The sequence below is a fragment of the Phyllobates terribilis genome, unplaced genomic scaffold, assembly GCF_046119375.1.
Source record: "Phyllobates terribilis strain yellow unplaced genomic scaffold, ASM4611937v1 Scaffold_1__5_contigs__length_1240528914, whole genome shotgun sequence".
In the NCBI taxonomy this organism is placed as follows: Eukaryota; Metazoa; Chordata; class Amphibia; order Anura; family Dendrobatidae; genus Phyllobates; species Phyllobates terribilis.
In genome coordinates, this window is record NW_027362761.1 from 98,049,519 (window position 1) to 98,077,460 (window position 27,942).

The 27,942-nt window shown below is 45.3% G+C and overlaps 1 protein-coding gene across 1 annotated transcript in view; it reads left to right on the forward strand.

The window, feature by feature from the left end:
- The window catches only part of LOC141273374 (atrial natriuretic peptide receptor 2-like), a 229,792-nt gene that overhangs the window by 23,949 nt on the left and 177,901 nt on the right, over positions 1–27,942 (forward strand). The window contains exons 5-8 of the mRNA XM_073685563.1: positions 158–303; positions 431–503; positions 25,859–25,981; positions 26,068–26,106. Of these exons, the coding sequence (XP_073541664.1) occupies positions 158–303; positions 431–503; positions 25,859–25,981; positions 26,068–26,106 (381 nt within the window). The remainder of the gene's footprint in view (positions 1–157; positions 304–430; positions 504–25,858; positions 25,982–26,067; positions 26,107–27,942) is intronic.

Genomic DNA, 27,942 nt, shown 5'->3' on the forward strand with positions numbered 1-27,942 from the left:
GAGAGGATTTGTAAAATTCCCCCAAATTTTGAAAAATGTTTTATGCAGTATTTGCATCAGTTTGGATTTACTCTAACACAATCATAAAGGCAAGAAATGGTAACTCAGCGTTAGCAATTAGCAACATGGTAATTGTCCAATGTTTCTTCTCCTGCAGTGTGTGGCAATGGGATGTGTGAAGAAGAAGAGGCATGTGCTACCTGTCCTGCAGACTGTGGGGAGTGCAGACTCCCATCCGACATGCGAATGTCAGTAGCAATTCCTGTGGCAGTCATTATAGCAGGCCTCATTTTGTCTGCGGTGGTAATTATCTTTTCCTATGATGGACGGAATTGTTTTATATGCCTGCAATAATGGTTTATAAGCAATTAGTGTCTGCTTGTTTAGTAATAGTAGTTTTTATTTTTTTCTTCATTATTTTTTTTTGCAGGGATTTCAATATCAGAGGCAAAGAATGTTTTGGGATGAAAGTTGGATCATCAAATACAGTGATATTAAACAAGGTATGGAACCCATAGGCAATGGTTGCCATTTTGGATGTGTACTTTGTGGCTAGCAGTTTTCAGTTTATGGATTTAATTTTATTGCGTATGTCACATTTATGTTGTGTCAAATGTAGCAAACAAATGGAGTGCAGCACATCTATTTGTAGAGTATGGCATGGTATTAAGGGGATAGACTTTGCTACAATCATTTTTTATGCTGCATTTAAACACAATCTGTCAGAAAAAAACTATTTTATGTTTCTTTATGAAATCAGAGGAATAAGGATATACAGTATGTCATTATACACATGTATACTGTAGGTGCCTTGCTATGACTCCATACTACCATGCAAACTTAAAGGGGTATTCTTAAGTAGACTCTTGAGCAGCTTAGAGCTATGCAATCTTCTTACAGTCCTCTTACTTCCTGAGTTTTAGCATGGTGAGCTCTCCTCTGTGACTGACAGCTCTGGTGAAAGTAGAACTGTAATATTAGTAGAAGTATAAAGCTCAGCACAAGTTCTGCTGTAGCACACTGAGCTATCAGTGGTTTGTTCTGGAGTCTACACTGTTATCCCTGTATTTACACATAGAAGTAAGAGGGCATTGGAACAAACACACAGTCACAGCTCTGAACAATGAGAGCAGAGAGCCATGATTAGCGACGTGCTCTGAAAGGTCATCAAAAAGGTCATCAAAATATGACAGGGAGGGGGAGGGAGGTGAGCAGCTAACTGCTGTATAGGAATCAATGGGCTGGAGAGAGGTGGCTGGTATGTAAAGAGTTAACCTTTGCCCCTTAATGTAACTACTGGGCCAGGGTCTGGAGGCTAAACTCAATGGAAAACAGCTGTACACTATAGAAGATAAAAGCTGTCATTGCAGAAGAATGACATCAGCTAGACATAGCAAGTCAATTGCAAACTTGCTCATTTTCATGCTGTCTAGTTAAAACAATTTAAAGGGGTGGTCCAAAATCAAAGTTAGTTGAATTTAATCCTAAATGTCTATCAATTTAATGTAGTAATCTAATCACTTTTCTAATATACTTTGATTAAAAATTCCCTATCATTTGCCAGGGGCAGGCTAGCAACTTTTAGCCTAGGGGGCAAGCACAAAGCACTGGCCCAAAAGTGGTGGTTCATCCTTAGACTAAAGTCTCACATACTATTTGACATTTGTAGTGCTCATCCGAAGTACATGTAATAAGAAGACATTTCATAAAACCCAACTTGAATTGTCTTCTTAACAGCGGCACCTTAATGTGTCACACACAACAAATACTAACTGAGAACCTAGCCTTAACCTGTTTATATTTATAGTCACATGTCCTCCCACTTGTAAGTAACACCTCAGTGTGTATAGTCACACATAGTGTAAGATTGCATCATATGTCTTGCGGGGGGGGGGTTCCACCAAAATAAAAATGTGTGCTGTGTGTATGTATATATACAGGTATATCTATAGATATTCTCCTAATGATGACACTAACAAGATATAAAAAGATATATAAATAATATCCCTGAAAGATGACACAAGTTGTAATAGTAAAAAACAAAGGATGCATGAACAATACTGTACCAGAGTACATATATATATTCAATGCATTGGAATCAGATGTGTACAGTATATACTATATGTTCAGTGTGAGTTCCCCAATAACTGGCCTAGTAGTGAAAGCATCAGTGGCCTCGTCCATCCATCGTCAATCAATGTCCTGACAATTGGAGGCAGTGAAGTGCTGGTTCACGACAAATTGGTGGCAGCAGGGGAATATCTGCTGCATTCCTCATCTGGTTCCCTGACAATTGGTGGAAAGTGGCGGGAAATAGAGCATTAATGATCTGGTTTGAGCAATCATTACTGTCATTAAAAATTTGCACGGTCCATGCAAGGATTCTGTGCAGAGTTTTGAGGTTTGGACTCAGTGTTTAACTACATCTGGGACATTACTGTACGTGTAGCAGTTACAAACTTCCCCCCTCTCTTGCTTTTCTGTTCTATCTTTTATTTAGCGAATGACGGCTAAGATGGCAGTTGCTTATAAGAAGCATGACAAAGCTGTGCTGATCCATCTATGTGAGGAGCGATGGGACAGACAAAACCAAAGAGATGTTGATCTGTACCTTGGTTGCCAGGCAGCAGCACAATGTGGCACCACTGCCAAGGACTAGCGAAGCACCAGGATACCCAGTTGGGTATCTTGTTCCAGAACTGTCTGACTCAGAGGGGGCCAGATGCCAGCATAGCTCCCAGAGTGGAATGAACTATTGCATGCCACTCATTCTGAAGCAAATGGGAGGATGTGACCCTCAAATGTCATGTGCAGATTATTCTACAAGACTGTCAAGTAGAGCATAAGTTTGCAGAGCTGCAGGCCTAGGCCGAGCAAGAAGCTGTGAAGCGAAGGTCCAGCAAGAGACTGCTGAACGATAAGCTGAGAAAGCGAAGCAACAAGCTGAGAGATAGCACCAGCTGGCATTAGCTCAACTCCAGATGCAACAATCTGCCCCACTGAGCAGTGAGTCCAGTACTGTTAACACCTTTAAACCCCACCCCGAGTATTTTCCTGTCATGGAAAAGGACGGGTACCTGGAAACATTTTTTGAGGGGATTCAAAAAGGTCTGCAGACAGAACCAGTGGGCTAAATACTTAACCCCAGGGCTACGAGGCAAAGCTCTGGAGGTGTTTGTCGCTCTCCCTCAAGAACAAGATAGAGACTGTCAGGCCATCAAACTGGTCCTGATAAGGAAATATCAGCTGACTCCAGAAGTATACCACAAAATGTTCCAGACCCTCAAACGTGGACCTAATAAAAGCTACAGTGATGTGGTGAACTGGCTTAGAACCAATTTCAAGCAGTGGGTCCAGGGACTATTGATTTCCACCTTCGAGGAATTGAAGGACATGATGGTTTAAGACCAATTTCTGCATTTTTGCCCCGTTGAGGTGCAACAGTTTGTGATGGACAAGGAGCCAAAGGAGGCCTCCACATAAGCACGGATCGCCAATACCTACACAGCTAACTGTACACCTAAGGTGCAGAAGTTGGCCTTCACCAACTCGAAAGGGGGTAAGTTGACAACGACCACCACTGCCCCTGCCATTTGACCCTTGGGGGGTCTCGCCCCATCTTCCAGCACCCGGTCTGCATCTTATTCCTGCCGGTGCTTTACCTGCAATCTGACTGGCCGGAAAGACAGCAGAGGAACGTCACATCCGAGGCCCAGGTGCCTAACGCAGCAGTTCCTTTTGTGGGTGGGGCGGTTGGGAGGGCCCATGAAAACTTTCACCTGGTTACTGTGGGCGACACGGTCACTGTGGAGCTCAAAAGCACTGGTGCCAAACAAACCCCCATCCACCCTTAATTGGTGTTCCCTCACCCTTAATTTGTGTTCCCCGAAGATCTTATCTCTGGAAAGACCCTGACTGTCACCGGGATTGGAGGTGTTCACCAACCTTTGCCGATGGCCCGGTGTAACAGGCCAGATCCCCCCCCCCCCGCCCAGAATATACCCGGGGTTAAAGTGGCCTAGGCCAGATTATACACCGGTTATATTCTGGCTTAGGCCAAACTATACCCCGGGGTATAAATTGGCCTAGGCCAGATTATACCCCTCTGGGCCACAATATACCCTGGGTATATTATGGCCTAGGCCAAACTATACCTCGGAGTATAAATTGGCCTAGGCCAGATTATACCCCTCCGGGTCAGAATATACCCCAGCTGTTGTAGATCAGATTTTTCACGCTTTTGAGAACCATTGAGTGATATACTTAATAACTGGATCCCAGTCAGTGCACAGGGGCCCCAGGCGGCACTAAGGGGCCCCAGGCAGCGCACAGGGGGGCAGAGACAGCTCACAAGGGGGGGAAAAGACAGCGCTAAGGGGGGGAAGAGACAGCCCGCAGGGCCCCTGTGAGCTTTCTCTGCCCCCCTGTGTGCTGTCTCTGACCCCCTGTGCGCTGTCTGGGGCCCCGTTCTTGAGTATATCACTCAATCCTGTGCGACGTCTGGGGCCCCTGTGCGACGTCTGGGGCCCCGTTTTTGAGTATATCACTCAATGGTTCTCATAAGCGTGAAAAATCTGATCTACAGCAGCAGGGTTATATTCTGGTCCGGAGGGGTATAATCTGGCATAGGCCAATTTATTCCCCGGGGTATAGTTTGGCTTAGGCTATAATATACCCATGGTCTATACTCCTCAAGGGCAGAATTTTAGTGTGTTTTTGCTCCAGTAGTGCTACAGTATATATAGATGCACATACACAAATCATATACCATTTCATGCGACTTTTGTCAGATTTTGATGCGGTCTGCAGCAGATTTTCCTCTTCCACGTGACACAGAGAAAGCTGCTGTGATTCTGCACAAAAAATCCACATCATTGGGATGCGGATTTTGATGCAAATTGGCTGCTGATTTTTTCCCTGTGGAAAATCAGCAGCAAATCTAGTGCATGGGAAAAGGTGGACTAGACTTACAGCATGTGTTGGAGGCATTACATAACATTACATAGTTAATGTTATGTGTTGTAACTTGTTATGTATGTTTCTCCCTGCTCTCTATGATATGCACTTTAAGTTCTCCAGTGTGAGTTCCTATTCTATCCTGATAAGGTATATAAAGTGAACTTGGAACACCTCCAACAAAAAAATAAGTTTTTAAATTTTCACAACAATGGAAGACCAACTGTATGATCAGCTTTTGAGATTCTACACCGCAACAGAACAAAAGTACCCCCAGTGGATCTATGATCTATCTCCAGAGAAACGTTCAAATGCCAAGTCCCAGTTTAGACAAACATCTAAGCCATATCGAGCAGAGAAAGGGATTATTTACTATGGAAAAAAGGAGGTTCTCACTAAAAGCCGACTGCCAAATATCCTGAAGGCATGTCACGACAACCCAACTTCTGGTGGCCATTTTGGCAGAGATAAAACTTTTGCCAAAATTTCTGACCGTTATTACTGGAAGGGAATGAAGAACGATGTTCACCAACATGTCAAAGCCTGTCAAAAATGTTTTATCACAAGTCCCAAAATCAGCAAAGAAGCTACACCATTCAACAGTATACCAGTGCCTGGAAAAGTATTGAGCTTAGTTGGGATTGATATGATCGGTCTTCTTCAGGAAACATCAAACGGCAACAAATATATAGTTGCTGTCACTGATCATTTCTCCAAGTGGACCGAAGCAACAGCTGTTCCAGACAAGAGTGCCATGTCAGTAGCAATATTTTTGTACACCATTATTTGCTGCATAGGTTGTATGGACACTTTGATTAGCGACCAGGGAAGAGAGTTTGTGAGCTCGATCATCGACAACCTGATGGATCATTTTCAAACAGATCACCGCATTTCATCCGCCTACCACCCACAAACAAATGGCCAGCGGGAATGTGACAATCGAACACTCAAAGAATCTCTTAGCAAGCTTGTCAATGACCAAGGAACCAACTGGGACCAGTTCATCCCTGGTGTTTTGTTTGCCTATCACACATCTGTGCATGCCTCAACCAAGTGCACTCCATTTTAGGTCATGTATAGACGAAAGGCTAAGCTTCCTATTGACCTCAATCCATCAGCAAATGACACTGTGGATGTCATGTCTCTTTCAGATGATGCCAACCCTGATGTGCTAAATACACTCACAACCATTCATAACAGGTTCCACTCAACTGTAAGTACCAACAGCCATTCTGCTCAGGAACACCAAAAGTGTGCCTTTGATTCGCCGACACAACAACAACAAAGAAATCACTGCTGGCACCATTGTTTATATCAAGAATCAATGTCGTATTCATCGCATGGGTTCAAAGATGGAACCACGTTGGGTTGGACCATACGTAGTTGTGGAATCCTTAACCAAGGGACGAGTAAAACTTAAGAACAATAAGACTGGCAAGATACTAAGCAACACCTACTATGCCAGCAACCTTAAGATTTACTAGGATGAAGAGACTTCTCTACCACCCCAGTCCCCTGATGACTGTCCCAGTGACTCTGCCACAGAGAAACACAAGCAAAGCAAGACTTTCAACCCACTACAAAGTGACCTATCCCGCAAGCTTCAATCTGCAGTCAACAACAGAACATGCACTTTATCTTGAAAACAAGCATGATCATTTTAATGTTGTTATCAGTGTTTACCTTTGAACGTTTATATTGTAGCGTCCTGCCACCAGCCATGTGTACGATTATCGGCCGAAAGCCTCTCTGGAACCAATGATCGCCCCATGTAAAGGTACCTTTATAAGTTGAAGTTTCAGAATGTTATGACTTTTATTATATCCTGAACATTCAAGTTTTTTATGAACCATCAAGGTTTTCTGGTTGAAGTAAAAAAAAGTCTGTGTGTTTAGAGTTTTAAACAATAAAATGTTTAAAAATTATGTAATTCTTGAGTATATCACTCAATGGTGCTCATAAACGTGAAAAATCTGATCTTTAATCTACCTCAATACTCAAGAACGGGGCCCCAGACATCGCACAGGGGCCTCAGACATCGCACAGGGGCCCCAGATATCACACAGGGGCCCCAGACATCACACATCACACAGGGACCCCAGACATCGCACAGGATTGAGTGATATACTCAAGAACGGGGCCCCAGACATCGCACAGGGGGTCCCAAATAGCGCACAGGGGCCCCAGACATCGCACAGGGGCACCAGACATTGCACAGGGACCCCAGACATCACACATTGCACAGGGGCCCCAGACATCACACAGGATTGAGTAATATACTCAAGAACGGGGCCCCAGACATCGCACAGGGGGTCCCAAATAGCGCACAGGGGCCCCAGACATCGCACAGGGGCACCAGACATCGCACAGGGGTCCCAGACATCACACATTGCACAGGGGCCCCAGACATCGCACAGGATTGAGTGATATACTCAAGAACGGGGCCCCAGACATCGCACAGGGGGTCCCAAACAGCCACAGGGGGTCCCAGATAGCGCACAGGGGGGCAGAGACAGCACACAGGGTCCCTGCGCGCTGTCTCTTCCCCCCCTTGCGCGCTGTCCCCCCCCCCCTTGCGCGCTGTCTCTGCCCCCCTGTACACTGTCTGGGGCCCTGTGCGCTGTCTCTGCCCCCCCATGTGCTGCCTGGGTCCCCGTGCGCTGCCTGGGGTATATCACTCAATGGTTCTCAAAAGCCTGAAAAATCTGATCTACAGCAGCTGGGGTGTATTCTGACCCGGAGGGGTATAATCTGGCCTAGGCCAATTTATACCCCGGGGTATAGTTTGGCCTAGGCCATAATATACCCGGGGTATATATGACGTGCCCCCTGGGCCGTGGGGTACTCGGTGCCGGGCCAGTCGTTGCTAGGGGTGATGTCACAGTGGCGGTGACCCGGTCCGTGACCGAGGGCGGTCAGTAAAAAGGGGGTTTTATAGTTTTTATGTACAAAGTTTGTGACGCCACCTGTGGTATGCGGCTAAAGGGAGCCGCCGCTGCGGAGCAGGTCCTCTGGAGCTGATGTTACTGCAGCAGGGATGGTGTGCCTCTCCACAGGTAGAGCTTAGCTCCAGGGCAGTGTAGATGTTATAGGAGATGCTGGGCATTGTAGTGCAGGGGTGATGGCGCGGATAATAATCACAGAGACAGTGGGGTGCAGTCTTCCGAGTTTACTCACAGTTATTAAGTTCCTCAGGTTACAGGTTCTGAACTACAACCTCCCACGTCGTGCTGCATTCACCAGGCAGGGGTTCAGCAATCCCTCAGGTAGTTCAAGAGTGCCTGACAGGACCCCTTTCTATGTGCCTTCCTCAGTCATCTTCCTGCGCTGGCTCTCGCCCTCCTGCCCTGCGCCTCGCAATCAGTGTCCCAATCCGGTAGCCTCAGGTCTTGTCGGGCGACCTGCAGTCCCCTGGACCCTCTGTGGCCACCTTTTCAGCGATATAATTGCGGATGTGGCCACTGCACCTTACAAGTACAGCAGCCTCCGGTTCCTAGCTGAGCCTTGTAGTTCTCCACTAGTTTAGGGGCCGGTCCCCTCTGCGGCTCGATCCCTCCACCGCCTGGCAGATTCGGGCGTACGGGTGGCCGCCAGCACTTCCCGTACCCCTGGGATCCCTTCTGTTCCTGGAGACTTTCTCCTGCTCCCTCTCCTCTTCCTTCAGTCCTGGGCCTCTCCTCAGGCCCGCTCTGGAGCAGAGCTCGTGCAAGCCCCTGCTCCCCTCACTTTCCTCCTCCAACTGCACACACTAACTGAACTCCCTTTCCAAGATGGTTCCCCCTTTTATATACAGCTACTGAAGTGCTCCCCTGATCTACGTCCTCCGCCCACACCCACTACATGGTTTCCCCTCCCTTGGTTCCCCTCCACTCCAGCCAGGGACTGTACTCTCCCTTAGGAGCAATCTCGCCCTGCCCTACTGAAGTGGACGTGTTGGATGCAGGTGTTAGGATCCCGGGCAGCACTCTATCCTTACCTGAGAGTGGGATACCACACCTCTGGGTGAGATGCAGTACCTCTGTGGCAACTGAACCCTCAGGGGTGCCACATATATTCTGGCCCAGAGGGGTATAATCTGGCCTAGGCCACTTTAACCCCGGGTATATTCTGGGCGGGGGGTTAATCTGGCCTGTTACACCGGGTTTTCCTAGACTGGGGTGCTGGGAGGGGGTTGGGACACTTGGTCGCTGAATACATTTCTGGTAAGTCATGAAATCCAAATGTTGATAATGTGGTTGTCAATGTTGTACATGATAATGATATGTTTCATTGTACAGGAGAACTCAGCCATGTCACGCTGCGCGGTGATGTTGCTGAGTATCCCCTAAAAGAAGAGAGCATCAGTGCTAAGGGTAATGGGGACAGGCATAAGAACCATGAGGAAGGTGTACACGTACAACTGACCAGTGTCACGTCGGACGGTGACATGGTCGATGGTAGCTGCCCCATAGATAACACTGCTCCTGAGGTATTAGGGGAGAATGAGTCAGGTGCGTGGACCCACAGCCTGTCAGGATGATGGAGAAAGTGTTGTCCCCAGCCTGTCAGGGTGGTGGAAAAGTGGTACCCACAGCCTGTCAGGATGGCGGGAAAGTGTTATCCCAAGCCTGTTAGGGTGGTGGGAAACTGTTATCACCAGCCTGTCAGGGTGGTGGGAAAGTAGTACCCAATGTCTGTCAGGATCATGGGAAAGTGTTGCCTACAGCCTGTAAGGATAGCCAGAAAGTGGTACCCATATCCTGCCAGCATGATGGAAAAATGTTACCCATAGCCTGTTAGAATGATGGTAAAATATTATCCCCAGCCTGTCAGGATGACGGGAAAGTGTTATCGCCAGCCTTTCAAAAAGAAGGGAAAGTGCTACCCCCCAACCTGTCAGGATGACAGGAAAGTGTTATCCCCAGCCTGTCAGGATGATGGGAAAGTGTTATCTCTAGCTTGTCAGGGTGGCAGGAAAGTGTTATCCCCAGCCTGTCAGAGTGATCGGAAAGTGGTACCCAAAACCTATCAGGCTGGTGGGGAAATGGTACCCACAGCTTGTGAGGATGGTGGGTAAGGGTTACCCACAGCCTGTCAGGATGGAAGGAAAGTGTTATTCCTAGCATGTCAGGGTGATGGGAAAGTGTTACCCACAGCCTCCCAGAATGATGGAAAAGTGTTTCTCACAGCCTGTCAGAATGATCGGAAAGTAGTACCCACATCCTGTCAGGATAATGGGAACGTGTTATCCCCAGCCTGTCAGGATGGAGAGAAAGTGTTCTCACGGGCCTGTCAGGATGGTGGGAAAGTGTTATCTCCAGCCTGTCAGGATGGTGGGAAAGTGTTATTATCCCCCGGGGAGCCAGCTTATGTAGCCGCTGTTACGCGCAGTCAGAGAGCCCAGAACGCAGGTTACGCGTCGTCTTCTGGATTCTCACCATCCAGAGGGATAAGAGACTCAGTTCAGGTCCCAGAGGGTTCCAGTGAGGTTGGGCCCATAACGTCGCTTCTGGCTGCCACATGCCAGTCTAGAGGCATTGAGGGACCTTGCATAAAAATTTACCTTTGAGTCCAAGAAGGAGAGGGTATTGTGGGATCCAGGGAGGTTATGCCAGGAGATGGGCTTGTGAGACTATCTGTAAATCGGTCTCCTCTAAAAGGGAGGTGTCATAGATGTGATGGTGAAATCTATGAAGTCATCTCTTAGGAGGGGACATGTCACTCTCATATTGAGGACTGAAGTATGGCTTAGTTGTAACTTGGGAAGAGAACAAGAGCTAATACTTCATCTGCTTTATAACCTCCTGCTGTGAACAGGTAATAGAGATGGGTTATCTGCTGAAGAGCAGACAAGAAGTCTAGTGCTCCCTATATACAAGAAGCTGGGGTGTGTGACTTTTCTCACCTGGAAAAATAAGTTTCCTCTCTTCAAAGCTACATTTGGCCAAGAATATCAGACATTTAGGCACTGAAGTGAACATTGTTTTTTTTTGTGAACGGCGTAGGTCCCACAGTTATGAGAGACATGTTTTCGGCGTCGTGATGAAATGGCGAATGTAATGCATTTACTTACATCACTGGTCGGTCTCCACATCAGCTCCAAATTAATATCAGACAGATGGATAAAGATATGAATGCCATGTTTCCTGTCTATAGAAAGCTAAAATAGTGATAGGAAATATGGCATTAATATTTCCTGCCTGGGACCTCCAAGTGGGGAGATATCCTGAAAATCAGGGATCCCATAATTTTTTGGGACCTAGTGACATCCCATTGACCATCCCCAATCTGAGATCACCAGTGGGAGGTATGTGGGCATGACTTTTATCTGATAAATAAAGATTTTGAATTATGATTATTGTCAGTCCTGGAAGACACAGTTCACTGCAGTTCTGTATCATTTTCCTAAGAGGAGAGCTTCCCTCCACTAAGATCTGCGCCATTTCCATGACACAGGTTTAGTACTTTTCTTTTGTTATCCCTTTTTATTTTATGTAATTGTATATACTGCATTGTTTTGTCTCCTTTTGTAATATCTTTTGTATATTTTTTAAAAAAGACTGCCTACTTTTTGGATTAAACATAGAAATGTAATAGCTTCATTCCTCTTGCTTATAAACCCCATTTCTAAAGCCATACACTACCTGTAACGGGTGTCCAATCAACCTGTATAAACGATTGGTGATGGCAGCTAGTTTATCTTGGGTTGTTGCAGAGCTTGGAAGTAATGGTACCGGAGTATATATATATTCCAAAGGTTGGAATTGGATGTGTATATACTATACATTGACTGTGAGTTCCTCCATATCCGTCTTAGTAGCAAAAGCAGCCGTGGCCTCGTTCATCCATCGTCAGTCAATTGCGTGATTGTCCTGACAATTGGAGGCAACGGAGTGCTGGTTCATGACACATTGGTGGCACTGGGGGGGGGGATATCTGTGGGATAACCCAGCTGGTTCCCTGACACCCATTGTGATCCACAGCGCAGGTGGGAGAGCCGTTTACTCCACAAATCTGGCCTTCATGGAAGAATGTCAGGAAGAAAGCCATTTTTCAAAGCAAGCCATAAGAAGTCCCATTTGCAATTTTCAAAAAGCCATGTAGTGGACTCGGTGAGCATGTGGAAGAAGGTGCTCTGGTCAAATGAGTAGAACTTTTTGGGATAAATGCAAAACGCTATGTGTGGTGGAAAACTGATGCTTCATATCACCCTGAAAACACCATCCCCACCGTCAAACTTGATGGTGGCAAATCATGCTGTGGGGATGCTTTTCTTCGGCAGGGACAGAGTAGCTGGTCAGAGATCATGGGAAGATGGATGGAGCTAAATATAGGGCAATCCTGAAGGAAAAACAGTTAGAAACTGCAAAAGACTTGAGACTGGGGCATAGGTTTGTCTTCCAGCAGGACAATGACCCTAAACATACTGCCAGATATACAATGGAATGGTTTAGATCAAAGCATATTCATGTGTGTGAATAACCCAGTTAAAGTCCAGACCTAAATCCCATTGAGAATCTTTGGCAAGACTTGAAAATTACTTTTCACAGATGAACTCCATCCAATCTCACCGAGCTAGAGTGAGTGTGTTAAGAAAAATGGGAAAAAAATTTAGCCTCTAGATGTGCAAAGCTGGTAGAGACATACTCCAAAAGAGTTGCAGATTCCCCTGCAGTTTCACCAGACTAATCTTCCCTTTAATCACGTTGTCACTGTGGGTGTGAGTGACATGATTGGAATAGCAGTGTCACCACCGCCTCTTTGCAAATCTCTGCCTCCCAGGTAATTGTTACGGATCCGGGTGGTGGAACCTCTTTGCTGTGATACAAGGAGGGACCAGAGGAGACCGACCCTGGCCACACGGTGGCTTAGTCGACTCCGTGAACTAAGGAGGGACCGGGAAGGTGAACCAGGTGCCACTCTGGGACCGACCTTGTGTGAGAGCAGGTGACTCCCATGGGACTGATGGCCAAGGCCGACGGGCAAAGCAGAAGGACAGGCAGGTGGGCACGGCTAATAGACAGGCTAGCGGGCACTGGAACCTGAGGACTGAGGAGAGTGTTAGCATACAAACAGCAATCTTGCACAGGCAGCTCCATTTTGGAGGAGGTGCTTTATATAAAAGCAGTCCTCCGGGCATTGGCTGGGGACTCTTTAGCACGGCGCACGGCCCCTTTAAAAGGGAGGGAGCGCATGCGCGTGCGCCCTAAGTACAATACCCGGGGAACTGCGCGTGGTGCGCACACCCAGGGCAGACGCAGGAGGGGAGCCTGAGGACGCCGGACCAGGACCGCGGTGGTGAGGGGATCGGCATCTCTGCCCAGCAGGAGGCAGAGACGCCAACGCTACAGCACCCCCCCCTTTATGCCGCCTCTTCTTTAGGCCCGCAAGAAATTTTTATACAAGACGAGGAGCATGAATGTTCAGCGGAGACTGAAGCTGGAGTGGTACCTGGATCGTCAGAGAAAGGATTAAGGACAACAGGCTTGAGGAGAGATACATGAAAGGAATTGGGAATCCTTAAGGAGGCAGGGAGTTTCAGCTTGTACACCACTGGATTTATTTGGTTCAAAATCTCGAAAGGACCGATGAACCGCGGGCCCAACTTGTATTATGGTATCTTGAGACGGACATATTTGGAGGAAAGCCAGACCTTGTCTCCCGGACGAAATAGAGGCGGATCCAGACGTCTCTTATCAGCATGCTTCTTCATCCGCTCGGAGGACAGTGCAGATCTAGTGTCTTCCCAAATCACTGAAAAGTCACTGACGAGAGACTCCACGTCAGGATTGTTCACTGAAGAAGAGACGGGAAACGGAATTCGGGGGTGTCGACCGTAAACCACAAAGAACGGAAACTTAGCAGAGAACTCACTCATATGGTTGTTATAAGAAAACTCGGCCCAAGGCAGAAGTTCTACCCAATCGCTATGGTGAGCGTTGACAAAGTGCTGAAGAAAACTGGTAAGGATCTGATTAATACGTTCCACCTGACCATTGGACTGAGGATGATAGGGTGAAGAAAAGTCCAAAGTGACATCCAGCAGCTTGCACATGGCTCTCCAGAAGCGAGACGTGAACTGAACTCCTCTGTCCAAGACAATGTGGAGGGGCAAGCCGTGGAGACGAGAGATGTGACGAATGAAGTCCTTAGCCAGCACAGGTGCGGACGGAAGACCAGGCTAAGGAATGAAGTGAACCATTTTGGAGAAGCGGTCAGCAACCACCCATATGACGGTAGAACCGGCAGATACCGGAAGATCAGTGATGAAGTCCATAGCAATGTGTTGCCAAGGAGCAGAATGCACGGGGAGAGGAAGAAGACGACCAGCTGGAAGGTGCCTAGGTATCTTGTTACAGGCACAGGAGGAACAAGCCGCGACAAAATCCGCAACATCGTTGCGCAGGGTGGGCCATCAATAATTTTGGGCAATGACCAGAAACATCTTCCTCTGGCCGGCATGACCAACCAGTTTGGACGAATGACCCCAGAGTAAGACCCTCTTCCGATCCTGAGCCGCTACAAAAGTCTTACCAGGAGGTAGATGAGACAGGTCAAACGGAGTAATAGTCATTATTCTGGAGGGGTCAATGATGTGTAGAGGTTCCTCCTCTTGGTCGGTAGACAGGAAAGAGCGGGATAGAGCGTCAGCTTTAATATTCTTGTCTGCTGGGCGGTAAAGGAGAGTAAAACTGAAATTAGCAAAGAACAAAGACCATCTGGCCTGAAGCGGATTTAATCTTTGGGCGGTCTGCAAGTAAGCGAGGTTTTTATGGTGAGTGTAGATGACCACCGAGTGCAGAGCCCCCTCAAGCAAGTAGCGCCACTCCTCCAGCGCTAATTTGATGGCCAGCTATTCTCGATCACCTATGGAGTAATTGCGCTCGGATGGAGAAAAGAGTTTGGAGAAGAAGCCGCAGGTCACCATTCGCCCGGACGAGGATATCTGGGTGAGCACTGCTCCGGCCCTGGAGGAAGAGGCATCAACCTCCAGATAGAACTGTTTATTGCAATCTGGACGATGTAGCACTGGAGCGGAGGAGAAGGCTTGTTTAAGAGAGACAAAGGCACTTTCAGCCTCGGAAGTCCATTCCCTGGGATTTGCTCCTTTACGGGTGAGAGCAGAGATGGGAACAGTCCGGGAGGAGAAATGAGGAATGAAGAGGCGGTAATAGTTAGCGAATCCCAGAAACCGCTGAATAGCCTTCAACCCCTCAGGTCGGGGCCACATTTTGGAGGAGGTGCCTTATATAAGGGCAGTCCTCCGGCCATTGGCTGGGGACTCTTTAGGACGGCAGGGCAGACGCAGGAGGGGAGCCAGAGGACACCGGACCGGGACCGCAGCGGTGAGGGGATCGGCATCTCTGCCCGGCAGGAGGCACATAGACAAGTCACCAAGTACACAAATGATCCCCTCTAGCTGAGTTTCACCATGCCTCACCCCAAAACATCTAAGAAGCAGAGAGATACCTTACTAATTGCCTTACTTATTGACTTATTGCATGCAGTCAGTAACTGCTTGTCGCCACGTACACGGATTCACTCATACACACGTCACTATGTATACGGACATGATTTAATTTTTCGGGATATGGGGCTGTGTGAGGGCTTATTTTTTACTTAACTTATACCGTTTTGGGGTGTATATGATGATACCCTTGATCGCCCCTTATTGCATTTTATTGGAATGTTGAGGGAGCCAAAAAAACTTAATTCTGGCCTTTCGATTTTTTTTCTTATTACGTCCTTTACCAACCCCATTAATTTATTTTATACTTTGATAGATCAGATTTATGAACGCAGCAATACCAAATATGCATATTTTTTTATTTTTCTTAAATTGTTTTATTTTTAATGAGGCAAAAGAGTGTGATTTGAACTTTTTTCAATAGTCCCTTAGGGGACTTGAAGCTGCGATTGTCTGATCGCTTGTACTATACATTGCAGTGTATCAGCTGTCATGACAACCCATCGGCGCCCCGCAATCACGTCGATGGGAGCAAGGAATCACGCATTCCCCTGACAGCGTGTGTTAAAGACTGCTGTTAGAGATTGACAGCAGGATTTAACAGATTAACAGATGTTTGCGAACTCTGCTCCACCCACGTCTCTTAGAGGTACATGATGGATGATTAAATCAGCCATCATGTGCGGGGAGAGGTGCGTGCTCGACGTGCGAAGTCAGAGAGCCGGCATATTGATACATCATATGTCGATAAAGTGTTAACCCCTACCCACAAAGAGCAGTACATGTACGGAGCGGTGATCGGGCGGGCTCACGCTGAGCGCACCACATGCAGGTGTCAGCTCTGTGTGAGAGCTGACACCCCGCAGCACCACCCACGATCGGGCATTTAACCCCTCTGATGCCGCTGTCAGTGGTGACAGCGACATCGCAGGGCATCGCAGAGGGAGTGGGCTCCCTCTCTGATCCAATCACAACAATGTGATGTGATCGCGTTGTGTTGATGGTCTCCATAGTTACCTCCGGTCCCAAGATTGCCACGCGGTCCTTCAGGGTCCTGCAGGAAGATGGCCACTCTGCGCCTGCTCAGAGAGCAGGAGCTGAGACGCCTCCTTCCTGCCTGTCAGACGCTGCTCTGATGCTCTGCAGTGCAGATGCATTGCAGAGCATCAGATCAGTGATCTGAAAGTATGAAAATGATGTCCCATCCTGGGACAATGTAAAAAAGTAAAAAAAGATTTAATAAAAATTATAAAAATATTTAAAAAAAAATAAATCACAAAATAAAGAAAAAAAAAAGAAAATATATTAATCCAATAAATATATTTATCTGTGTAAAAAAAATAAACAAAAAAAGTACACATATTTGGTATTGCCGCGTCCATAATGACCCGACCTATAAAACTGTCCCACTAGTTAACCCCTTCAGTGAGCACCATAAAAAATAAACAAAAAACAAGGCAAAAAACTATTCTTTATCATCATACCGCCGAACAAAAAGTGGAATAAAACACGATCAAAAAGACGCCTGCAAATAAAAATGGTACCAATGAAAACGGCATTTTGTCCCGCAAAAAACAAACCACCACACAGTTCCATCAGCAGAAAAATAAAAAAGTTACAGCTCTCAGAATAAAGCGATGCCAAAATAATTATTTTTTCTATAAAATAGTTTTTATTGTGTAAAAGCGGCAAAACATAAGAAATATAAATGTGGTATCTCTGTAATCGTACTGACCCAAAGAATAACGCTGCTTTATCAATTTTACCACACGCGGAATGGCATAAAAAAATTCCCTGAAAACAATTCCTGAATTGATATTTTTTGTTCATTCTGCCTCTCAAAAAACGGAATAGAAAGCGATCAAAAGAAGTCGCGCGCCCGAAAATGGTACCAATAAAAACGTTAACTCGTCCCACAAAAAACAAGCCCTCACATGACTCTGTCGGCCGAAATATGGAAAAATTCTAGCTTTCAAATTATGGCGATGCAAAAACTTGTTTTTACAATAAAAAGCGTCTTTTAGTGTGTGACAGCTGTCAATCATAAAAACCCGATATAATTCTGGTATCGCTGTAATCGCACAAACCCAAAGAATAAAGTCGTCTAATCAATTATACTGCACGAGGAAAGGCGTAAAAAATAAATAAAACCAATTATTTTCCTTCTGCTGATTTGTTCATTCTGCCTCCCAAAGATCGCAGTAAGGCTCGGTTCACATTTATCCTATAATCTGTGCTGAGCGCTTACTCCGGGATTTCCGTGTAAATCTTTGAAATACGTGATTCAGACGGAACCCACAGCGGAAGATTTCCTGTAATGAGGCAGATGGAGGCAGTGTGGACACTATCTGGCCTGTGATTCCACGGTGTCCGTCGTTTTATTAGGTGTGCATAAAAGTGCCGTTGGCCACAGTTTTGTGCTCTTCTGAAAACAAGGACACCACTGAACAGAGGCCAGATGGAGTCCAGAGTAACTCTGCTGCCTCATTATAGTGAATGGATCCCTCGGGGGTTTCATCTGAATCACGTCACTTGGAGATTTAGATGGAAACCTCGATATAAGTGCTCAGCGTAGAGCGCAGGATAAACATGTTACAAATGTTCTGTAAAATGTTCCCAATAAAACCTTCAACTCCATTCACAAAAAAAGCAAGTCCCCACTCAGGTCCGTCATTTGTTAACAATAATATCCACATTACTGGTAGCACAAAGGCTCTGGAAAAACGAAATGGCAAATCGCCCTCCAAAAGAAATCCAACGAATTTTGCGTTCCCAAATCCAAATTTCCCCCTCCCTTCTGAGCTCCAGTGTGTGTCTAAACCGTAGTTAGCGTCCACATGTTTGGCATTTCTGTAGCGATGAGAGCCTGCCTAATTCTTTTGGTAACCACAATGTACTGGTCACTACAACATACTGGTCACTACAACGGCAGTTTCCAATCTTCACTTAGCAACATCCACTGCTGTTTGTTTGTGGAAAACACCCATGGAGTCAAAATCGTCACTACACCTGTAGATAAATTCACAAAGGGGTATATTTTCCAAAATAGGGTCACTTGAGGGGGGATTCTGCTCTTCTAGCACGTAGGGGCTCTATATATGTAGTCCGCAAACTATTCTAGGAAAATCTGCGCTCCAGGAGGCAAATAGCGATCCGTACCTCCCGAGTCTTGCCGCGTGGTTAAGCAGTACTGTACAGCCACATATGAGGTATTTCTAAATTCAGCAGAAATTGTGGGACAAATTTTTCGTGCCATTTTTACCCATTTCCCAGTGTGAAAATGTAAAATCTGGGCTGAAACAAAATTTCCGTGTTAAAAATGTAATTATTTTTTCTTTACTGCCCAATGGCATAAAATTACGTGACCACCTGTGGTGTCAATATGATCACTGCACCCATAGATGAATTCATTGAAAGGTGTAGTTTGTAAAATTGGGTCACTTATGGGGGGGGTTCAGCTGCTCTGGCACCTCAGGGGCTCTACCAATGTGACATGGCACCCTCAAACCAGTCCAGCAAAATCTGAACTCCAATATGGCTCTTTTTCCCTTCTGAGCTTTGCACTATGCCTCAAAAGTAGTTTTCGACCTCATATGGGGTATCTGCATACTCAAGAGAAATTGCACAACACATTTTGGGGTCCATTTTTTCCTGGTATTCTTGTGAAAATGCAAAATTTTGTGCTAAAAAACATTCTTGCGGGAAAATTTTTATTTTTTATTTTTACTATTCAATGTTGTAAACTTCTGTGAAGCACCTGGGGGTTCAAGGTGCTCACCACACATCTAGATAAGTTCCATGTGGGGTCTAGTTTCCAAAATGGTGCCACTTGTGGGGGATTTCCACTGTTTAGGCACCTCAGGAGCTCTCCAAACGCAACATGGCGTCCGCTAATTACTCAAGCAAATTTTACATTCAAAAAGTCTAATGGCGCTCCTTCCCTTCCGAGCCCTGCCGTGCGCCCAAACAGTGGTTTTCTCCCACATATGGGGTATCGGCTTACTCAGGAGAAATTTCACAACAAATTTTCAGGTCCATTTTTTCCTGTTACCCTTGCGAAAATAAAAAAACTGGGGTCTAAAGTAACATTTTTGTGAAAAAAGTTAAATGTTAATTTTTGTGAAAAAAGTTAAATGTTAATTTTTGCTTTCCACATTCCAAAAATTCCTGTGAAGCACCTGAAGGGTTAATAAAGTTCTTGAATGTGGTTTTGAGCACCTTGAGGGGTGCAGTTTTTAGAATGATGTCACTTTTGGGTATTTTCTGTCATAAAGACCTCTCAAAGTGACTTCAAATGTGATGCGGTCCCTAAAAAAATGGTTTTGTAAATTTTGTTGGAAAAATGAGAAATCGCTGGTCAATTTTTAACCCTTATAACTTCCTAACAAAAAAAAATTTGGGTTCCAAAATTATGCTGATGTAAAGTAGACATGTGGGAAATGTTATTTATTAACTATTATTTGTGACATGACTCTCTGATTTAAGGGCATAAAGATGAAAATTTTGAAAGTTGCTAAATTTTCACCAAATTTCCATTTTTTTCTCACAAATAAACGTAAGTCATATCAAATAAATTTTACCACTATCATGAAGTACAATATATCATGAAAAAACAGTCTCAGAATCAGGGGGATCCGTTGAAGCGTTCCAGAGTAATTACCTCATAAAGTGACAGTGGTCAGAATTGAAAAAATTGGCCTGGTCAGGAAGGTGAAAACAGGCTTCGGGTGAAGGGGTTAAAGTACATTAGGAAAGTGATTAGATTACTATATTAAATACATAAACATTTAGGATTAAATTCAATTTGGATTTTAGACCACCCCTTTAAGAACTTGAGAACATCCTTTTAAATAACATTACAATTGTGGCCAAACATTTTAGACTGACACTAAGTTTGGTTGCTGATATTCAGCATGTCAGGGTGAATTGCAGAAGCATTGAAAAATAAGGGTCAACACTGTGAATATTATTATGATGTCTTTACATAAACTTGATGTATTTGTCTGTGAAATTCTGACTAAACATCTGACTAAAAGATCTAAAAGCACCGAAGCAGCAAACTTTTCGAAAACTAAAATTTGTGTCAGTCTCAAAACTTTTGGCCGCGACTGTATATTAAATTGATCAGTTCAATGAAATGTACATCAGTAGCCTGTTATTCCTCTGTGTAGAAACAATGCTGCAGCCTGCGCTATTGACCCACTTTAATAGAACACATACTGTGTGAACGCCAGTTATCTGCTCCCCAAAGACGAAAACTTTTTCACACAGTATTTCTGAGGCAATATTGTCTGACTCTGATTTAACAATTGGCTGGATAAAAGGAGACGACCGTTAATAACACTACTGTATAGTGTGTAGTCACGTACACGTGAAAGGGAATATGTGAAGTCTTACAGTATAATACTAATCATGAATAATGATGTCGTTACTGTGATAAACTTAAATACCCAAAATGACGTTTTTCTACTTTGTACAATCATTCTAAAATTATATGGAAAATATCTTTGTTGTTTTCTTTCAATAGCTTACAATATGGGTCTCCAATCACAGATCTCCAGCAATTGCAACCTCAATATTACATTGAACGCACTAGTCCATCAGTTCACTAAAAATAACATTCTTTATTAATAGGTATGAGATTTTGGCTTAATCTGCAGGTTCAGATGAGGGGAGCGAAATATTTGAGTGGGCCCCTAATCAGGTAACCCTGATTACAACTACGGTGGCGCACTCTGATCATGGGTACTGGATAACCTCAGCAGGTGACCATGCTGTAACTGAAAATAATCTCTATACTAAGACCAGCACTGATATTACCACCATATGGAAACATATAGTGGTAGATACCAGTCCTGCAGAACATATAAGAGATTCTTTCTGGTGCAGTTGTTCACTTTTCCCATCTTTTTAATGTTGCTCAGACTGACACAACAACTTCCCCATCCAGGACTCGTTTGCAGAGATTACAACAAAGAGATACATTTAACTTCTCACATTTCCTGCACCATCTCCATCTATTCCCAAACTGCACAAACACCTCATCCTGCTGTCACCCCAATACCAAGCCAGTGCTGCCGTATGTGTCCCTATTACTGCACCTGCCATGAGGAAAAAAAAACAATGCTCCTCTTTCTGTCCCACATAATAATGCCACCACTGGGCCCCTTACATAGTAAAATGTCTCCTTTGTTCCCTCACAGTGGCCTCCACACTCTTTAATGATCCCCACAGTAGCCCCACACTGTATATTGGTTCCACACTTTACTAGGGCCCAACAGTATACCCCAAACTGTAGAATGGCCCTCACATTAGTTTCCACATTGTATAAAGGCCCCCACAGTAGTCGCCACACTATACTATGGCACTCACAGTTTATGACAGCCCCCCAGAGTAGCTCTCACACTAAATAAAGGACCCACAATGTAAGATGGCCCCCACAGTAGCTCCCACACTGTATATGGGCCCCCACACTGTATGATGGCCCCACCGTAGCTTTCAAGCTTTATAATGGCCCCCGCATTAGCTCCCACACTATATAATGGCCCCTGCATTAGCTGTATAATGTCCACCACAGTAGTCCCAACATCGTATGATGGCCCCCAAGGTACGCTCCAAACTTTATAATTACCCCCTACATTAGCTCCCATGCTGTATAATGGCCCCCGCATTAGCTCTCACACTGTATAATGGTCCCACATTAGCTCCCACGCTATAAAATGGCCCCCGTACTAGCTGCCACGCTGTAAAATGGCTCCCACGTTAGATCCCATATTGTATAATGGCCACCGCATTTTCTTCCACGCTATATAATGGCCCCCGCCTTAGCTCTCACACAGTATAATAGCCTGCATTAGCTTCCACACTGTATAAGGGCTCCTCAAAGTAGTCCCTACCATGCATGAGGGGGGCCCCCCACAGTAGCCCCCACATTGTATGAGGAGACCCCCACACTTGCCCTCACATTGTATGAGGGTTCCCCATACTTTATGATTCCCTCACAGTCCACCACACATTTTAAATCAAATAAAATCATCATATACTCACCTAATCCAGGATTCTGATGAATCCACCATGCAAAGTGCAGGCAAACCAACGCACATCAGAGTGCCGGCGAGGCGCGATGACGCCACTGCTTCAGGACTCTGAAGTCCTGTGTTTACACCAGTGTATCACCTACTGTTCTGTAGACCACAAGCTTAAAGTGACCTGCGGTCTACAGAACAGAGAGCGGTAGTGCAAGGAGATCATGTTTCCCTGCTCTACCCCAGAACTTAACTATATTGGTGTGCTTAGCACGCCGATATAGTTAGCAGTGCCGGTAGCTCTTGGTGGAACCCTCTGAGTGAGGTGCTGAGGGTACCTCTTCCCTCTGATATCTGCGCTAATGCACAGTTAATAGCATTTTGAAGGTGCCGGGCCACAGTACTGAAAGTGCGGCACCCTGGAGAAACTGCACTTTATTTCTCCCTCAAGCCGCCAACTTTCAGGCATGTAGGCGTAGAGCTGAGGCTGTAAGCATGCCCCGGTACTGACTGACAGGCAGCTCTACAATAATGCACTGCAGATCCATCTGTGAGTCAGTGCTGGGGTGTTCTTACAGCCGCAGATCTATGCTGTGAGTGGTGACTGTGTTTGCCCGGGTACCCCAGCATGACTGAAAGCTAGCGGCTCTCGGGAGAAATGAAGTTCAGATTCTCCCAGTTATGGCACTTTCTGTATAGTGGCTGGGCAAATTCAAAATGCTATTAACCTGAAAATTAACCCCATATCTGCAGGTTTATAGCTTTATTGGACATAATAGTTCCCCTTTGAGGTAAGCTTTGCTACATCTATACAAAAGTAGCATTTTGTGAATAAATCATTACATCTCATTAGGAGAGGTGGATTCTCAAAGCCCTTAATCCTCTAGGCAGAATTTATGCAGCCCAGACTGAACGAGGCTCCATAAACTCACATTGTAAGAGACTTCCAGTTCACATATATGTAGCGCCCGAGGGTTCGGCCGCTACAGGGGTATTACACCTCTGCCAGAGGTGTGATATTTCACTCCCGGGTAAGGATGGAGTATGGACCAGGGCTCAGTCAGCTGCATGCATCACACACCCCATTTCCGGGGGACAGCTCAACGGTGCTCCCATTTATACAGTAATGCAGGCACGACAGACCATGTCCCTGGCTGGAGTGGGGAGGGGGAAGGAAAACCCAGTGATGTAGGAGCAGAAGGGGACGGTTTCTGAGCATAGGTACGAGCTCATTAGGTGCTGGTCACCTGAGCTCACACTCAGAGGGGAGGTATAAAAGGTGGGCACCATCTTGGGTCAGTGAGTCGAGTCAGGTCAGTTCAGAGAGAGAGGAGAAGACAGGGAGCGGAGGCTCTGTAGGAGCTCTGCTCAAAGGCAGGCCTAGGGTGAAGGCCGGAGCCTGGGAGGAGAAGGAGAAGTAGGCCTGGAGAAGAAGCCGAGGGAAGGAGGAGAAGAAGGAACAGGAAAGGAGAAGGAGTGACAGAGAAATAGAAGGGCTCAGAAACAAGAAGGCAGAGGGGACCCTAAGGACCAACGTGAAATCGGGTGACGGGTCAGGCAAGAAAAGGGTACCGGATCCCAAATTGGCGGCTAGGAAGGCACCATATAGGATAGCGGGAAACGGGGCCCATGGCAACTGGACAAAAGCTTGGTCCCTGGTGGGGCACGAGCCAGAGGAAGGATAGAAGGGAGTACTGTGCCATACTCCTGAATTGCCTGGGGGTTGACCGAGCCCCTCACCTGGTGGACGCAGCACGGCTTGGGCAGTCACTACCTGTACAGAAGTGGCTTGGAGTATACGAACTGTGAGTAAAAGACCCTGGACTGCAACACGTTGTCTTTGTGCTTCTTACTTTGCCAGCACTAACGGTACTGGGACTCCCTGCACTATCACTCCCACCATCTACACCTCGCTGCCCTGAGGCTACACTCCTCCCATGGGGAGCCGTACTATTCCCTGCTGCACCCACAACACCAGCCTCAGCGGTCTGCACTGCAGCGGCGGTTAGCCCTGACCGCAATCCACGGGTGGCGTAGTCGGACATTGCAAAGCACATAGTAGACTACTACTGGTCTGACCCCCCTGAGCCACGGGACTGGGTCGCCACTACTACTCCCAGCATTGCCCTGAAGCCCGGTCCCGAGTGCCCCACGGCCCAGGGGGCGAGTCATATAGAGCATAGAGTGAAGAAGATAGTCTGAAGAGTGATGATGTCACTCAGAAGAGGAGCTGAACCTCGCTGGATCCTGGAGAAGGCAGTGGTAGGTGAGTATATTAATACACTCACACTACACTATATATACATATACACAGATTTAGTAAGAAAAGAAAATCTTCATGGGAGTGCTCCATTGAAGGGAATATGTAATCTGAAAATAACCTATTTTTTAAAGGGGACCTGTTATGTGCCCAAAGGCTATTAACCTGAAGATATGGGGTTATTCTGCAGGTTAATTGAGTTCTAAATCAGTGCAGCTGCTGGGAGGAAATTAACTTTATTCCTCCTGGCAGCCTCTGGCTTTCAGTTATAGAAATGTGGCCAGCGTCGCCTCAGTCACCGCTCAGGACATAGTGAGTGGTGGCAGCCAGGAGGAAATAAACTACATCTTTAAGTTACAGAGGCGTGGACTGTGCGGCAGTGATGTACTGCTGAGCTGGCTGTCAGTCAATGCTGGGGCATAGTTACAGCTGCTGCTCACTATGTCCTGAGCGGTGACTGAAGCCGCACCATCCGCACCTTTATGACTGAAAGTTATAAAGTTAATTTCCTGCCAGCAGCTGGGCTTTCAGTGCATGACAGGTTCCCTTTAAATTAGATTTATGTGGTACATGTATTTTTTGAACATTTTTCTCAATTTTTTTTTTTTTATATCACAATTTGTATTAGAGAACAAAATTAGTAATCAGTTTACAGCAGTTTCCTTATTATCATGAAATTACAATGATAGATAACACCCTTATGGACAGCTGATAACCCAGGATGCACCAGTCAAAATAGGCCAGCCGACCCGTTCCCCCTCCCTTGACCTTTGCTCATGCTCATTAGATGATTCAATACAAAACATACTTTCAGTCTGTCCATTGTGACTAATGTACAGACGGTCTAAAATAGCTGCAGTGGTCAGTGTCAAAATTGCGAGATTACAAATTTTTATTTTTAGTACATATTGTGATAAGGTGAAAAAAAAATCCCAAAAATGTTTTAAAAAAATACATTTAACACAAAACCTAATTTAAACAATAGATCATCTTCTAATGACACATTCACCTTAAGATTTCCATAGATGTGTAATCATTATTTGTAATATGGCAGTATATTGTGTATTTCTTATTGTATTGTTACTGAATTACAATAAGGGTATATGGTGTTAAACTGACCCTTGTGATACTATTACGCCATTAGATTCTTATCTCCATGTCACTCCACAGCTGGGAATCTTACAGGAAGCACACTCCAAGCTGCCAGCACATCCAACGCCAGTTGTATCACTACCCTGAGCTCATGCACAGCGGTTGTCAGCACATCCAGAAAGCAATTCTTCACCAAGACTGGCAGATAGTATGTCTTTATCAATCTTATTTTCTTCTCTTTAATTCTCTTCTGTAATTCAATTGAAATCCATTTCTTTCCTGCACAGTCATCAATCTTATTAAATCTGATATACCCTTCTTTCCTAGTAGGTTTATCATAATAATATCAAAATAATCCATTCTAGTTTAAATTAACATTCAGTGGGAATAAAGGGCGTCCTACACAAAACAAAGCGGTAGACGTTAATGTGAATGCTTTGGAGACACAAAAGAGCTATATATCAGTGGGAATTTAAAGGGAGTCTGTCAGCACAAAATGACTTTTCAAACCAAGCACAGACACTCAGTGCATCCTTGCTGTGGTCAAACGGCTCAGTGCTCCTTCCCACCTATATACAAGTGCTTCTCACAAAATTAGAATATCATCAAAAAGTTAATTTATTTTAGTTCTTCACTACAAAAAGTGAAACTCATATATTGTATAGAATCATTACAAACAGGGTGATCTTCAAGTGTTTATTTCTGTTAATGTTGATAATTATGGCTTACAGCCAATGAAAACACAAAAGTCATTATCTCAGTAAATTAGAATACTTTACAACAAGAGCTTGAAAAATGTTTTTAAAATCCGAAATGTTGGCCTACCGAAATGTATGTTCAGTAAATGTTTGGTTTGAACAGTCGGTTTTGTGCTGACAGATTCCCTTTAAACATTTACCAATTTATTAACAAAATATCTAGGCATAGACAAGAGGGGTACTACTACAATACAGGAGGTAGCCCCTTCTTTCCGCTACTGTTGTCTATCACCACATTCTTAAATTCCAGAATAGATGACTTTGTTGATGCTTTGTCTGCAACAGCTGTAAATTTTGATAAGAAAGGGAAAGTTGGCCCCGAATTAGGAAAAATGATCTGCTCTTTTCCTGAATAAGGCTAAACCCTGATATCAGACCTTTTCTATGGACATCTGCGCATTGTTTTTGTATACAAAAAAGCATAAGAAACATCCATAGTCTAGGACAGTGATCCCCAACCTTATTTACCTTGAGAGCCACTTTCAGCTCTGAGAGATAGTCGGGGGCTTCATCCAGATCCCTCCCCCTTCTCCGTAGTGACATCCTGCTCCTGTTCCAATCAAGGTAACTTCAAGCACCTCCTCCGACTGGCAGTATCACCTATCTCCATATTTTTGTACTTAATTTCTATCTAAACCGCCAATTCTAGCATTTGCATGTCCCAGAGGCGGACATATCGTTGGTGGAGCTGGTGGAGGGGGTCCCGACGTCACCAGCGACTATTTCAGCTGGATGTGCGTCTGAGGATGTGCATTCAGCTGAAATGTATTGCAGCGTAGGGAACTCTCGGGCTTTCTGCGCTGCAATACATGCATAGGCCAGCAGCTGATGTCGGCGTGCCCGCCACTGGGGGCACATGGCAGTGACTTCATGCTCCATGGCGGGGATGCCGAAGTTAGCTGCTGGCTCCCACTTCGGCTGTAGAAGAGGACCCCACGCGGTGTGAACATGGGGGAAGGTGAGTAGTATTGTTTGTTTTTAATGTATCACAAAACAGGGCACCTTATAGGAGAATGTGGCACATGTATGTGAGGATGAAGCACGTTATACCAGGATGGGACACATATATACAAGGATTTGGCACATATATACGAGGATGGGGCACATACTGTATATACCTGCATGGGGCACATTATACCAGGATGGGGCACATATATAACTGGATGGGGCACGTATACAGTGGTGTGAAAAAATGTTTGCCTCTTTCCTGATTTCTTATTCTTTTGCATGTTTGTCACACTTAAATGTTTCAGATTACAAAACAAATTTAAATATTAGACAAAAATAACACAAACACAAAACGCAGTTTTTAAAGAAAGGTCTTTATTATTAATGGCAAAAGAAATCCAAACCTACAGGGCCTTGTGTGGAAAAGTGATTGCCCCCTAAACCTAATAACTTGTT